Genomic DNA, 16534 nt, shown 5'->3' on the forward strand with positions numbered 1-16534 from the left:
AAAGAAAACAACGCCGTTTCAGTAACAAAAATTTAAACGTTTGTGGTACTTTTGAAACGCGCCGCTAAATCCGATCTATTACGGCGTTTGTAAGGTAGCGCCACTAATCCCCTTCCAACTCCAATTAAAATGACAGCGTTTTAGTTAAAGAGAAATGCTTTTTGTGGCATTTTTTTCAAAAATGCCAGTAATCTCCATTTTATATTTCATTTTTATTTTTGTATTTAATTTTTATTTGTTATCAATTTTTTTAAATCTAATATTTAAATATATAAAGTTTATCTACTATCTCTTAAATAATTTAATCTAAAAATTTAATCAAAATAATTTCATTCTTTTCAAAAACGCCACTAATCTAATATTTTAAGATATTAAAATTAATATTATTTCTTTTACAATTATATAAGAAATTATCTAATATATAAATTAAAAAATACTAATTTATCTAAACTCTAATCTTGTAATCCCTAAACCCTACACATAAACCCTAAACCTTGAACTCGTAACCCGTAACCAATAACCCCTAAACCTTAAACCCCAGCCCTTAAACCATAATTCATAAACCCTTAAAGTAGTAACTCATAAACCCTAAAACCCTTAACCATATACCCTAATCCGTAAACCGTAAACCCTAAACTATAAAGATAATTAATTCAATATTTAAAATTAACACTATCTCTTTTACAATTACATAAGAAATTATTTAATATATAAATTAAAAAATACTAAATAATCTAAACCCTAAACCCCTAATCCCTAATCCCTAATCCATAAACCCTGAATCATAAAACATAAACCCTAAACCACTAACCCTTGACCCTTAAACCTTACACCCCAAATCAACAAACCATTCCAACCGCCGGTCAAAATTTCTTCAAATATGTTCTTGAATTCATTCGAGACGTAAGCAAAACTCAGGTTGGAGAAGAACATGGTCCATGGGTTCCCTTTATTGGAACTATGTTTCTATTTATTTTTGTTTCTAACTGGTCGGGTGCTCTGTTACCTTGGAAAATCATACAATTACCTCATGGAGAGTTAGCCGCACCCACGAATGATATAAATACTACTGTTGCTTTAGCTTTACTCACGTCAGTAGCATATTTCTATGCGGGTCCTTCAAAAAAAGGATTGGGGTATTTCAGTAAATACATTCAACCCCCTTAAACCATAATCCCTAAACCCCATAATCCATAAACCTTAAAATGATAACTCATAAACCTTAAACCCTTAATCATATACCTTAAACCATAAACCCTAAACTATAATGATAATTAATTCAATATTTTGAAATTAATACAATCTCTTTTACAATTATATAAGAAAATATTTAACATATAAATTAAAAAAAATCAGCCATATACCAAAAATATTTAAAATTATTTTAAATAATAGTATTTTAATTTTTTTCATTTTTAACAAATATTTTTCTATGTTTTTACTTTCAAAATCTTCCTACGTGTCATTATTTTTTTTTGAAGAATTTAAATATTCAATTAAAAATAAATTATATTTTAATATAAATAAACCAGTTAAATTATAAAAAAAAAGATGAAAAGATTTTTTTCAACCGCTATAGATTAGAATTTTCGGCGTTTTTCATAAAAGCGCCACTAAAAGCTCTATATAAGACGATGCCGTTTCACAAAATCTTTTTGCAGTGTATCAGTATTAGCGGCGTTTATTAAAAAGCGCCACTAAAGGTGTGCATATAGCGGCATTTCTTAGAAAAGTGCCACTAAAAAGCTCAATATGAGATGATGCCGTTTTGCAAAATTTTTTGCGGCGTTTATGCACACCTTTAGCGGCGCTTTTTAGAAAATGCCGCTAATACTGATCTATAACGGCGTTTTTAAGAAAACGTCGCTAATGCCATTGAAGCTCAGCTAAAACGACAGCGTTTAGCGTAAATTTTGTGGCGTTTGTTTATGAAGCGCCGCAAAAGGTGAACCTATAGCGGCCTTTTTTTGAAAGCGCCGCTAATTCTTGATCTTTAGCAGTATTATTAAAAAACGCCATTAATGCTCAATCTTTAGTGGCTTTTTTCTTTAAAAGGCCGCTAAAAACGATGCTAATAACCTATTTTGCTGTAGTGCACGGACTTGTATTTGACTTAAGTTTGATGTGGTATAAGTATTTGACGAAAAATATATAGATTTTGGCATTTGAAGATAACAATGTTAAATTTTGAGTGCTTAATTTAATTTTTCGATTTGATTTGATGAAACTTTATAATTAGCTAAAAATAATAGCAATTAACTTTCATCAAATTAACCTTAAAACCCAAATGAAATCACATCGATATATTCGAAAATAGAAAACTCAAAAGAAATTGTTAAAATTAAGGTGATGTTTGATAAACTAAAAATTAAGTGTTGAATTTGAATTATAAAAAAAAAGGTTAATCAATTTGATTGTTAACGGATGTTGGTGTGGTTGGCAAGAGCAATGAAAAGATGACACATGGCATATCACGAGGTTAAGTATGTTAACAAGGCAAGCCAAATGAACTTATTTTTTTTATTTTTCAAGAAGTGTGAAGTTATTTTTTTTAAAAAAAAACTTATTAGCTCGAAAGCATTACAAAACCCATATACACATATATTAAATAAAACAAGATCCATATATGCATATACATTATATATATAATCAAGAACCACACATATATATTATATATATAACAAAACCCACACATATGTATTATATATAATACAACCTATATGTATTACATATATACACATACCATTTTAGTACATTAGCTCACCTTTAATATTATGCTCTCTCACACACGCAATAATTAAATGCACAATTCACACACAATTATCACGTTAAGTAAATGGTTTACAGCTACAGCCTGCCTATTTTTTTCTATAACGACATACTCATTTTAAATTCATGCATTTTGCTCATTAAAATCACACAACATACATACCCTACACTCAAACAAAATTGCAATAGTTTGCACCAAGAGAAATCAAGGTTCGCATATTAACTAAGCAGGGGTTTCGCATATGTTACCTTAGCCTACATATTGGAGTTTAAATGCAGTATAATATGCCACTCACCTTAGCAACCATTGCTTCAACCACCATGCTGAAGTAAGCTTTATACTTGTGGAGGCTCTCGAATGCATTGGTACTTTTCATACACATCAAACACATTACCAAGACATTAATAATAGCAACAAACACCATTAAATCATTCCAAAATCATAGATCAAAGCCTCTTAACCTCTATATCGAAAACTTAATTAGTTTTGTCGAAATAGGTGTTTAACCACACAAATCTCACTTATAAGCTCAGATTTCAACTTCATACATCCAAAATATCATCTAATTATATATTCAAACCATCAATTTCATCCAATTTCACTGATCTAATTTTTTCAAAAAAATGAAGCTTATGTGATCTTTTAAAAGGGGGAAAAACATTCAATTTGCTTAAATTCCTTAAGGATTTGTTAAATTAAGATCAAACATATTTTAATTAGATCAAAATGAGTAATAAATCACTTTAAAACCTAAGCATATCCAAGAAACATGAGATCCACCATTTTCAAGCCAAAAATCAACTTATTTTACCGAAATATGAGGTTTCCTCTCTCGATTTTTGTTCCTAAACCTTAATTAAGTTTCTAAACATTCTATTTAACCTATTATTACAAATATAAACATTTAATTTTATCTAATCTCATGAAATTAAAATTTCTAGAAAATTAAGCTTGTAGGAACACACAAAATGGGGGACTCAAAATTTATTAAAATTGGATACCGATCTATTAAATTGAGATCAAATAACTTCTATATAGTTAAAAATAGATTAGAAATCAATAAAAAATAGTAGGTTTAATCATTATTTTAGATTTCACCATTGTTGAACCAAAATTTGATTAAAAAGCTTTAAATCTTAAAAACTTTCGACACACTCAAATAAATTTCTAATTAGAGAAACAACAACCTTAATCTACTCATAATAAGTCAAGACATTACCTCAATTTGAGGAAAACAACAAGTTGTGGAACTAATTCAAAGTACAACGTGAGAAGAATAACGACAAAATTGATGAGTATTTAATGATTTTTCTTTAAAATTGGAAGGTTTTGAGGTGTTTAGATAGCTCAAGAATCACAAACAATGAGTTAATTTTGAGATAAAAATATCAAATTTGAACTTGGAAAAAATTTCGAATCTGAAGCTAAATATTGAATGTGAAGCTAAATGGGAGGGAAGAAGAGGGTTGTTTAAAGAAGATAGGAAGATGAACAGTTTTTTTTTAATTAAGGAAAAATTACCTTTTCAAAACTCTCTATTTTTCCTTGTTTTTCAAATCAGTCCTTAGTTTAATTAAAACACATTTTTCTCAATTATTGTCAAACCCGATTTCATTTTAAGTTATTTAATAACTAATCACCTAATCCTAATTTTCACCACCTAATTTAAGATCCAGTAATCATTTTAATATTTTATTATTACCATTATCATTTATTTAATTATTTTATCCTATTTTAATTTCAATGATATTAAACTCAATTTTTCTCTCGAGCCCACATCCTAATACCTAATTCTACTAACCCGGTTGTTGGGATGTGACATATTCCCTTCCCATCCTCCTGTAATCCTCTAGGTAAGATCTTGACCTCCTAGTTGTAGGAAAAAAGCTGGTTTAGAAACGGGTTTTTTTTCACATTAGAAAATTAAAATTTTGAAATCTGAGTTGGTCTGTGATATTTATACTAATATTTTTTTCCTGAAAAGCACTTGTGCTTTATGCGGGATGGATCCATGTCGTTCCACCACGGACTTATATTTGACTTAAGTGTGATGTGGTACAAGTATTTGACGAAAAATATATATTTTAGCATCTGAAGATAACAACGTTAAATTTTGAGTGCTTAATTCATGTTTTAGAGTGGATTTGATGATACTTTATAATTAGCTAAAAATACTAGCAATTAACTTTCATCAAATTAACCCTAAAACCTTAATGAAATCACACCGATATATTCAAAAATAGAAAACTTGAAAGAAATTGTTAAAATTAAGGTGATGTTTGATAAACTAAAAATTAAGTGTTGAATTTGAATTATAAAAACAAACGTTAATCGATTTGATTGTTAATAGGGGCTGGTGTGGTTGGCGAGAGCAATGAAAAGATTTGGCACTCTATTTATACTTGAGCTCTCCCAAAACCGACGGTCAAGATACATTTACATCGACGAACGAGATTAACCATATCCCATGATTTAAGGGATTTACAAGATATTGCCATATCAAATCCTATCTAATATTACAAGATATGATTCCCTCTATTTTTTAAGATTAGTTACCATAGTTGCCTAAGTTGTCATATCTTCGCTATCGGGCCAACCAAGCTTCAATCTGACAAGCTTCTCCAACAGTTCCTTGAATCTGGCCAGCTCTCGTGGGCCAAATGATCCCCATCTAAGCAATAGACCTCCATCGGATGCATTTGGCGCGATGGTCACGGGCTTCGAACTCTGACCCGTGACATTCTCCACCTCCCATTCTCGCAACGTCCTCGTTGCGACTCCCGAATGGCACTGACTTGATTCATCTCGGATCCCACTCGTTGCCAAATGATTTTATATTTAATAAAAGAAGTAAAAATCCTGAAATGGAATTATACAAAATGAGGTTAAAGTGCATCTGTATTTGCACGCGAAACTCTATTTATCTAAATTCAGTCTGAATTGATTCAAAATATTATACACAAATTATTAAAAAAATCTTTTTTTAAAAAATAATAGTGTGGACATCCTATTTTTTATTTTCCAAAATGCGTGAAGTTATTTTATTTTTTATTTTTTCAAGAAAATGGTTTGGGCATCCTCAGATTTTTTTTCTTTAATGTTTTCTGTCTCGTCTCTTAATTCACTTGAAAAAGAAATAGTCCTAAACTCTATTCTATGTATTCACGCCAGTACGGCTGCACCCTTAGGAAGACTTGGACTTATCTAGAATGGTTTCTTTTTTATTATTATTAATTGAATATACATATATCAAGTACGTTGAAATATAAAATTCTAATATTTTGTTTCATACAATACATTCAGTTTCCTTCTAGAAAAGGAATAACACCAAATAAACGGTCTATTATTATGTATTGTTTTGTTGATATTTGTATTCACACAAAGAATTTTGATTTTATGGATTCGATTTTGTGAAAATTGTAATGAAGTTAATTTAAAATAAAGGTGACCAAATCATTATTTTTCAAATAAGAAATTGGATCGAGATTTATATATTGAATTGTTTTTGACGTTCTAGAGTAGTGAATTTGAAGTATTATTTCTCAATATGATTTTAAATGAAGTAAATTATTAATATTAAATATGGATAGAATTATAGGACTCGTCGATGCTCCATGTTCAGCATCCTGGACCAGCCAACTTACTACTTTTCATCAATTCCTATAACAGTTAATACTTATATGAGCATTTTCCTTTCTCTCTCTCTATATATATATATATGAAGTCATAAATTGGAAATTTCCTTAGACATATCTGGGATACTTTTTTTGACTAATATATATATATAACTCCAATCAAAAATTGAAATAATCTTCAAGTTCAGTCTATAAATAATATACTAGTTTTCTAGCTTCCCACACATTAAAACACTCACTCGCTCACTCATCCATTTCTTCTTCTCTTCTTTCAGCTCAAAGAAAAGACTTGAAATAATTTTAGAATAATGGGTGTTGTAACTTATGAATTTGAGGTAACCTCCCCAGTCGCCCCGACCAGGCTTTTCAAAGCCTTTGTTCTTGAAGGTGCCAAGGTTTACCCCAAGGCTGCCCCTCATGCAATTAAGAGTGTTGAGCTCGAAGGTGATGGTAAGCCAGGAAGTATTGTAAAGATCAACTTTGTTGAAGGTTAGTCACTTCTTTAATTTTCACTTTCTTTAACTCTTTTCTTCTTTGGGTATCTGTTTGACATGAGTACATCGGATAACAAGTATTTTATTTCCTTAGGTCTTCCATTCCAATATATGAAGCACATGATTGGAGGATATGATGAAAACAATTTGTCATACAGTTACAGCTTGATCGAAGGTGGACCTCTGGGGGACAAGCTTGAGAAAATCAGCTATGAGAACCAATTTGTGGCTGCTGCAAGTGGAGGAAGTGTTTGCAAGAGCTCGATAAAATTTTACACCGTTGGCGATTATGTAATCACTGAAGATGAAATCAAGGCTCTTATTCAAAGGAGTGAGGTAGTTTACAAGGCTATTGAAGCTTACCTCTTGGCTAACACCGATGCTTGCAACTAAGATATTAATTTGTTTTTCCATTGTTATATTAATAAGACTGGTGGTCTTCAGGATTTGATCATCTTTATTTTTATTATACTCAGAGTTTGAGTTGTATTATCTTTGATATATATAATGAAATAAAATAAACATATAAGCATACAAAAACAATTGGGTTTTACCTCATTTATACTTTGAAAAGACAAATTTTCTTTCATATATTCTTTGTGTTAGTAATATCTCAAGCTCAACAAAGTTTGTTTTTTAGATAATCGAATTTTTATTTTAAATCCAAAAGAAAGCATAGAAATTACTACAGTGTAATCATGGTGTAGCCACATGTTTTTAATTTTCGCATATACTACGTGATTATATATAATATTTACATTATAAGTACTGAAAATCATTAGTTGACTGGTTTGATCGTTAATGGTGCTAATGTGGTTGATGGCAGCACGAGTAGATGACAAGTGACATGATGTGGGAGGAATGATAATTTGGCATGATCTATACCACATCAACAAAAAAATACGTTTTAAAAAATAAAAAATAAAAATTACATCTTGAATGCACTTAGAGAAAAGGTTGTCTAGATTCATTCTAGATAAGTGAAAAGCTATAAAAAGAGAATAAATAAAAATATTAATAATCATTTAGAAATTCTAAAAAATTAAAGTTATTGATAATTTATAAAATTATAAATTTAATAACACAACACATTTAGAATGAACCTAAACAAAGAGTTGTTTAGTTTCAAATGAGCTAGGACAACCATCTTTCTTGTTAATTAATAAAAATTAAAGTTGGCAATTCTTGTTCATTAAGGAACATTTCTTGTGACTGCATTCAGTAAATAATCAAAGTGTGTTATTTGGTTAATGTCTTAAGTTTTTAGGGGGAAAATTTAGAGGAGAGTTATATAGATCTTAGTTACTAAATTGATGAGTCCAATATAGAGAGTGTTAGAGGTTGAAATCACATATTGTACGTACTGCTAAGGTAGTAGATTATATTTCTGGACAAGACCCCGCAAACATAATAAAACCAAACCAAGTAAACATATTGTGTGTTGTTAATTTTTTTTTTTTACCTTGTTCTTACTCAATGCCTCAATTTGCTTGGATTCAACACTGCTTGAATTCACTTGCAAGTATGGTTTAATAACTTTCAATCTTAAATATTCAAAATCGTCAAATACCTCATTAAATAAATTGACTTGCATCTTCTTAGGAAAAAGCAAAAGAATAAATCATTAACTAAATCTGGTCTTTTTATTCTAGATATCTCAAGACAAAGTGACTATTTCAACTATAATGCCACATTTTAAATGTGATTTTCCTCAAATCATACCAAACTTAAACAAGTACCATATCATACCAATTCACACACATTTCACATATGAAAAACACATTCAAACTATTCACAATCATTACATTTAAAACATCATATTATCATAGAGACCGACAGATATCAATGCAAGCTAAAACATACAAAAAACCATCAAAATGAGAGAGCTAAGCCCAATTTCATAGATACTATCTTAGTTCTCTCTATAAATACTATCTAGTTCTCTATCTTCCCACACATCGAAACACTCACTCAATCACCAATTCCTTCTTCACTTCTATCAACACAAAGAAAAGACTTGAAAAGTCCGAAGTGATTTTAGAATAATGAGTGATGTCACTTATGAGTTTGAGGTAACCTCCAAGTCTCCCTAGCTAATCTTTTCAATGCCTTTGTTCTTGAAGGTGCCAAGGTTTACCCTAAGGTTGCCTGTCATTCAATTAAGAGTGTTGGCACGAAGGTGATGATAAGCCTAGAAGTATTGTAAAGATCAACTTTGTTAAAGGTTAGTTAGTTCTTTAATTTTCAGTTTCTTTGAACTTGAAGCTGCAAATTTTCATGTCCGGAAGATCAATTGACTTGCGATGAATTTTTGGATGGTTGATTAGAGCAAAATTGTTTTCTTGTGATTTTTATTAGCAGTTTTCTTCTTGATTCTTCAAGCAGTCATAGGAATCCATTCTTCATCCTTTAATTTACAAAAGATTATTTCTTGGAGAGTTTATTAGAGCCATTAATTGAATTTTTTAGTGTTTATGTCTTAAACGATTCAATTGGGCACTTATTCATCTATCCATCATATCCATCGATTTATTCGATCAATCTTCCACTTTAGAATTTCCATTTTATTTATTTATTTATTGTTTAAAATTTTTATTTATTGTTCCTAATTTTAAATATTTATTTTGAATTTCCATGATGAAAACAATTTGTCATACTGTTACAGTTTGATCGAAGGCAGACCTTTGGGGGACAAGCTCCAGAAAATTAGCTATGAGAACCAATTTGTGGCTGCTGCAAGTGGAGGAAGTGTTTGCAAGAGCTCGATCAAATTTTACACCATTAGCGACTATACTCGATCAAATTTTACACCATTAGCGACTATGTAATCACTGAAGATGAAATCAAGGCTCTCATTCAAAGGAGTGAGGTAGTTTACAAGGCCATTGAAGCTTACCTCTTGGTTAATATCGATGCTTGCAACTAAGATATTAATTTGTCTTTCCATTGTTATATTAATAAGAGTGGTGGTCTTCAGGATTTGATCATCTTTATTTTTGTTATACTCAAAGAGTTTGAGTTGTATTATCTTTGATATATATAATGAAATAAAATAAACATACAAACTTATAAAAATAATTGGGTTTTACCTCGTGTATATTTTGTAAAGACTCTACAAATTTTCTTTCATATATCCTTTGTGTTAGCAAAATCTGAAGCTCAACAAAGTTTCTTATAGATAATTGAATTTTTATTTTAAATCCAAAAGAAAGCTTAAAAACTGCTACAATATAATCATGGTGTAGCCATATGTTTTCAATTTTTACTTATACCCCACAATCTACGTCACTATGTATAATATTTACATTACAATTCGAGATTACACAATTGCAATAGTCAATTTAAAATTATTTTATGGGGTTTTCCCTATAGTTTCACGCTTCCTTTCCTTTCTCTCCCAATATATATAGTTGTACATGAGTAATAACATAAAGTTAATTGTCAATCAGTTGAATTTGGAATTTACTCTTTTGAAAGTTGGCAATTCTTTATATGTATTTTTGAAACAAATAAAGAAATAAAGATAAATATTTGATAAAAGAAACTAGAAAAACATAAGAACCCAAGATAAGAAATATAGATAAAAATTTGATAAAAATTTTGGCCAAAAAAAATCTTTGGGCTTTGGTTCTAGCTAATAATTTGGACGATTGCAAGTCCATCTTTGGTATTCAAAGTGCGCATAGCAACATATCTTGGAGATTGGTTTGGATTTGTATAAAGGATATCAACTTCCCAACTTTGGCAAGACTAGATTAAGTAGATTAAACTTGGAGGTGTATCTTGAAGATTAAAGACTTACATGAGTTTATGGAATATATTCTTTGTGCTTATTGTCTTTCTGGGTTTATAGAAGATTGATTGTGATTAATATAGTATGCTAGCAAGTTTTGATTCCTTATAAATTAAGGAGAATTGTATAGGTGATGTATTGAATTAAGTCCACTTATTCTTGTTCATTAAGGAACATTTCTTGTGATTGCATTGAATGAAAAATCAAAGCGTGTTACTGATCTACCATAATTCGGTGTAGCATATTGAACTAGTTTTCACACTTTAGGAGCTTGAATATAAGTACTTTTGTTAAGTTTTAGTCAAATTATTGTAATTTTATTTACATTCAATAAAATATGTAATTTGAGTCTTTTATTGACCTTAGGGGTCGAATGAGGCCTAAGGGTGAGCTAATATGCTTTGTGAGAGTGCAAAAAACCATTAGAAGGTGCGCTAACTCGATACTAGTCGTTGCGTTGCAACATGTAGGGTTAAATGTTGCAACATAGGGAGCATAATAGAAGAATTTCAAGACTACCTTCAATGTCATGACACAGCCTGAGGATGTCGCAATACACCCTTGAAGATACCCTGAATGTAACGCCCCAAAATTCTTATATTTAGATTGTGCAAGTATGTCTAATAATTAGATTTGGTGTGATGGTTAAATGCCTTGAAAGTTTGTTTAAGGTCCTAAGTTTGACTCCTTTGTTTTGAATTCTTCCTCTTAATTTTGGCATTATGTCAAGCTTGGGCCTTATAGCTTATCTTTTATTTTCACAAGTTTGTTGACAGAATGAGTCTGCTGGTTTGGTGGTAAGGTGTTTGTTAGCTTACCCTTTGGTCTTGTGTTGGAATCTTGTGTTGTGCAAGTTTGGAATATTTTTCCTTCGATTTTGTTTGAGTTGGTAATTTTTTGTATATCTCATCTCTAGGAGCCCAAGTACGGTATACACCCCCAAAATAAAGAGCCTTGAGTGTTAGAAGAAAAGCACGTATACCTAGAAAAATTAATTGAAGACCAAAAATTGTAGACATTTTATTTCTATCTTTCTATATATAACCGAAAATGGAAAAGATTCTTCAAGAGTTTCAGGTCCTAGAAGTGCATGGTTCAAGTTAAATTTTTAAAAAAAATCTGGTGGGTAAGGATTTGGATTAAGGTAAATTTGTATTTATTTTATTTTAATTTAATTTTTCAAAATCCCTAGAATCACTCACCTAATTTAACTGTCCATCACCCACTCCCTTTTCACCTTTTTTTTTTGGCTTCTTGTTTTTTCTTTTCTTTTCTTCCTTTTGTTTTTTTCTTTTCTTCCATTTTGCTTTTTGCTTTGCTGCCATTTTGTGTTTTAGTGGTAACCGTTGTGTGGAGTTCAATTTTTGGGGCATAATTCGAGTAAAGTGTAAGTAATGCCATATTAATTTTCTAATATCAGGATTTTAACCGTTTTTTATTCAAGGTAGGGGTTGTATTAGTGTTTGTTTTCATACTTTTTTTGTGACAAACATTCTTGTCTTTGGTTAGGTGAAGAGTGTGAAAATTAGATTTCCACTCGAATTTTGTTTGAAGGTCTAAAATTTTGAGTTAAATGTGTGATTTTAGATGAGTTTTCCTTGATTATTTAGTGTGATTTAATGAACGAATGTAGGTTTTGTGAGCTCTAGACGTGTGGTTTGTCAAATAAACAATCAAGTGTGTGAACTAACCCGAAAAACTCACCAAAAACTCATAAAAAATAAGAAAATAGGGGCTATTTTCGAAACTACCTAGCGTCACTGTAACAGCCCATTTTTCAATGAAATCGGAACAGTGATTTCGGGACCACAAATCCGACTAAAAAATAAAGTTTATTTTTATTTAATTATATGGTTCGTACCATAATAGGCATATGATGTGAAATTTTTGATACGAAAATTTTGTCGATTTAGTGCTTCATTACGAGAAGGACTAAATCGCATAAAATGTGAAAGTTGAATTCTAGTAGCTATAATGATTAAATAGCTATGAAATTCAAAACTAGAGGTCCTTATATGACAATTAGACCATTAAAAGAAGTATGTAGATTTTTCTTGGTGACTCATCCATGGAAATTTAGAAAAAGGGTAAGGACTAAATTGAAAATAGTAAAATACTTAATTAATTAAAAAGATGATAAAAAATATCATCTTATTTTATGTCATTTTCAACCTAAAAATACATGGAAACCCTAGGTGAGAGAAAAGAAACTTTCAAGGCCTAATTGGGTAAGTTTCCTTGTCCCGTTTTTAGTAATTTTGGTATTTTTGAAACTGGGATAGCTTAATCTCTCTATTTCAGGGATTAATTTGAAAAGTTATAAAGGTATGAAAAATGGGTCATGGATGTATATGTTGGAAATTAGAAATTCATGGTAGAAAATGAAAGATTATTGATAGATAAACAACTTTTACTAAGTGATTTTTGATGAAAACATGATTTAGGGACTAAAATGAAAAGTTGTACAATTTGATGAAAAATTCTGAAATTTTATGAATACATGTGATGTAAAATTTGTAATGGGACTTTGGTTAGGCTTGGTAATTTTGTTGTAAAATGGTAATTTTGCCTAGTACGTAAATTGAGTCCATTTAAATATGAAATGTGTGAAATTGATGGTTAAATTCATTTATATAGATCCGAACAACACTAATTCAAGGTTAGATCGAGGAAAAGAAAAGGTTTTGGATTAGTATACTTTTTACACGAAAAAGTATCGAGGTAAGTTCGTGTAACTTAATCGAGCATGTAATTATGTTAATTGAATGTTATGTTTGTATGTAATGTGAGTCATATTGATGTGCTTTACTTGTATTCGATGATGGAGAATTTGATACTTGATTGAAATGGTGATAAAGGGTTAAGTCCCGACTGAATGTTGAATTTCATTGATTATATGCGCTTTTCGGAAACTAATAGGGTCCTGCATTTGTTGTGGACGGGATTTAGCTCAGACGAGTAATCCAATTGACCTTGTTATAGAAAGGATTTAGCTCGGACGGGTAATCCCAATATAATACCTCTCGAGTATATGTTATGATTAGAGTTTAGCTTAGACTGGTAATCTTAATCGAGCTCTTCTGAACTTACGTTATATAAAGGAATTAGCCTCGACTGGTAATCCTGTTATACGATATGTGGCTCGAGAGAGTGTTTCTTGGTTAGGTGCCATAATAGGTACCCTTGAATAAGAAATTGTTGGATTATTGAATCGTACACTTCGAATGTACTAATTAAGCATCCATTGGAATTTAATGATTCAACGGACATAAAACTCTCAACATCGCATGAAAATCTTGAGATGAAATGATAATGACATGAAAGAATATTGCTTGATAAGCTCATCTATGTTACCTAATCGATATGAAGATTTTGGTGACTAACATGTTTGATTGAATGTATGTGTTTAGGAAATTTAGCCAAATGGCCAGAAAACATGATATTGTGTGCTTAAATTTAATAAACAGGATTGGTAAGTTTAGTTTCCGTTATACGAACTCACTAAGCATGTAATGCTTACTCCATTTTATTTTTCCCTTGTTTTATAGTGCTCGGAAGCTCATGAAGGTTGGAGATTACTGGAGCATCGTCACATTATCAACTAGTCATTTTGGGTATACTTATTAAAATCATTTTTGTATAATGGCATGTATAGGACAACTTAGCCAATAGTGGCTTGAAAATGATGTTTTGTAACCTAGCCATTGGAATAGCTAGTAATGGTTCATTTTGGTATGACTAAGTAGATTATTATGATATATATTTGCCCATGTGTAAAGTTAAGAATAGATGATCAATGTTGTGAATGCCTCAGATAAACTAAGGTAAGTTTATATCCATTTATGCATGTAATGATTTGCCTTGTTGAATGATGAAGTTGGTTTTATTTGAATGCTTGGATTGGTTGGTATTAGTTGTGTGTTTCAAGTGTAGGTATTGGGTGAAATTTTGGGTAAGAAATGAAGCTAGGAATGGCTTTATTTTGTCCACACGAGCATGTGTCTAGACCGTATATGACACACGGCCTCGTAACATGGGCATGTGGTTAGGCCGTGTGTGCCCTGCACCTTAATTTTGAGAAACAAAATGCTCAGAATTGGGCATACAGGTAGAGACACGAGCGTGTGTCTCAGCCCCTAGTATACAGGCGTGTGTCTTGGCCGTGTGAAACCTTCACCTAATTTCGAATTGAATTAATTAACCACACGGCCTAGCACACGGACGTGTGGCATGGCCATGTGTGTAAATTAGAGAGTTGCACAGGATCAAACACAGCCTCTAGCATGGGCGTATCCTAGGTCACACAGGCGTGTCTCTTGGACCATACGGGCGTGTGAGCCCTGTACCTTAGAAAAGTTTTATAATTTTGTGAAAAATTCTTAGAGGTCTCGATTAAGTCCCGACTCGATTTTAATGCTCGTATTGGGCCCCGAGAGCCCAATCAAAGGACGTTATGAATGATCTCAGTAAATGATTAGTCATTTACATAAGTTATTTGTAAATGTTTCTGAATGTTTTGGTAATACTCCAAAACCCTATTTCGACGACGGATACAGGTTAAGGGTGTTACATTTAATGGTATTAGAGCTGCGATTTAGCCGATTCTCAGATTTGACGTAGCGAACACGAGTTTAGCTATACATGCCATTATATAAATTGTGATAGTGTGATGACTCTTGATCATTTTAAACGGGATTTTCATATAGTAATGTCATCCAACTGAGCTAGAGCTGAATCCGGGAAAGCTAAGAGCAATGCTTCAGCTTCAATTCAAAGAGCTGCATCTGCATCTGGTATTGAAAGGCCCGTGTCTGAGGGTCGAAGTGAGGAGGCAAAACAAGCATTCTTTCAAATGATGAATGAATGGTTTACACAGTACTTGAGAACAAACCCTGTTATACAACGACCTTCCCCCACCTATTCCCTAACCGATTCTTGAGGTACCACAGGGTGCCGAATCTGTTAGAATTGGTAAGCCTCTGATAGATAAAATCCGCAAACATGGGGCGAAAGAATTTAGAGGTGACACAATGATAACACGGAAATGGCTGAGTTTTGGCTAGAGAATACTATTTAGGTTTTTGATGAATTGTCTTTTACACTTGCTGAATGTTTAAAATGTGCAGTATCTCTACTAAAGGATACAACTTATCATTAGTGGAATACCATAACTTCAGTGGTATTGAGAGAGAATGTTACATAGGAATTCTTCTAGGCTGAATTCAAGAAGAAGGATGTTAGTCAGAGGTTCATAGATCAAAAAAAGAAAGAATTTCTAGAGCTCAAACAAGGAAACATGACTGTATCTGAATATGAAGAGAATTTGTTCGGTTGAGCAAATATGCCCAAGAATTGGTTCTGACCGAAGCTGAGATGTGTAAATGCTTTGAACAAAGTTTAAATGAAGGTATTAAATTGTTGATTGGAATTCTTGAGATTAGGGAATTTGCAGTGTTAGCTGATCGAGCCCATAAAACTGAGGAATTGAGTAAAGAAAAGAGACAAGCCGAAAGAATGGCTCGGGTTTTTGGGAAAAGAACTATGAGTAAGTCACAATCATTTGCTTCTAAGAAATTAAAGAAGTATTATGATCGTGTTACCATCTCTACGGGATATTCTAGAAGAGAGCAGGGCTCTCAACGTTCTAACTCGAGGTCTTCATTTCCAACTGTGACCAATGTGGGTAGTGTTGATAACCCCAAATCGAAATGTAAACATTGTAACAAATTTCATCATGGGGAATGTCGGTCTAGAGGTGAAGCTTGTTTTGGATGTGTTTCACTTGAGCATTTTCTCAGAGATTGTCCAGAAAGAGTGGAAAAAGAGATAGAACCAGCTCCAA

General features: G+C 31.6%; 1 protein-coding gene across 1 annotated transcript; it reads left to right on the plus strand.

Moving 5' to 3' along the window:
• Positions 1-6609: 6609 nt before the first annotated feature.
• LOC107895962 (major pollen allergen Bet v 1-F/I) lies at positions 6610-7439 on the plus strand. Its single transcript, XM_016821146.2, has 2 exons — positions 6610-6894; positions 6994-7439. Exons 1-2 carry the CDS (start codon positions 6714-6716, stop codon positions 7290-7292), a joined length of 480 nt encoding a protein of 159 aa, XP_016676635.1. The 5' UTR covers positions 6610-6713; the 3' UTR covers positions 7293-7439.
• The last annotated feature ends 9095 nt before the right edge of the window (positions 7440-16534 follow it).

The sequence above is a fragment of the Gossypium hirsutum genome, chromosome A10 (genome assembly GCF_007990345.1).
Source record: "Gossypium hirsutum isolate 1008001.06 chromosome A10, Gossypium_hirsutum_v2.1, whole genome shotgun sequence".
NCBI lineage: Eukaryota > Viridiplantae > Streptophyta > Magnoliopsida > Malvales > Malvaceae > Gossypium > Gossypium hirsutum.

What these genes read in the sequence shown, in the direction of transcription:
- LOC107895962 (XM_016821146.2), top strand. Translation starts at nt 6,714, where the DNA reads ATGGGTGTTGTAACTTATGAATTTGAGGTAACCTCCCCAGTCGCCCCG. An exon ending in AAAGATCAACTTTGTTGAAG is followed by an intron (nt 6,895 to 6,993) that starts GTTAGTCACTTC and finishes TTATTTCCTTAG; the next exon opens with GTCTTCCATTCCAATATATG.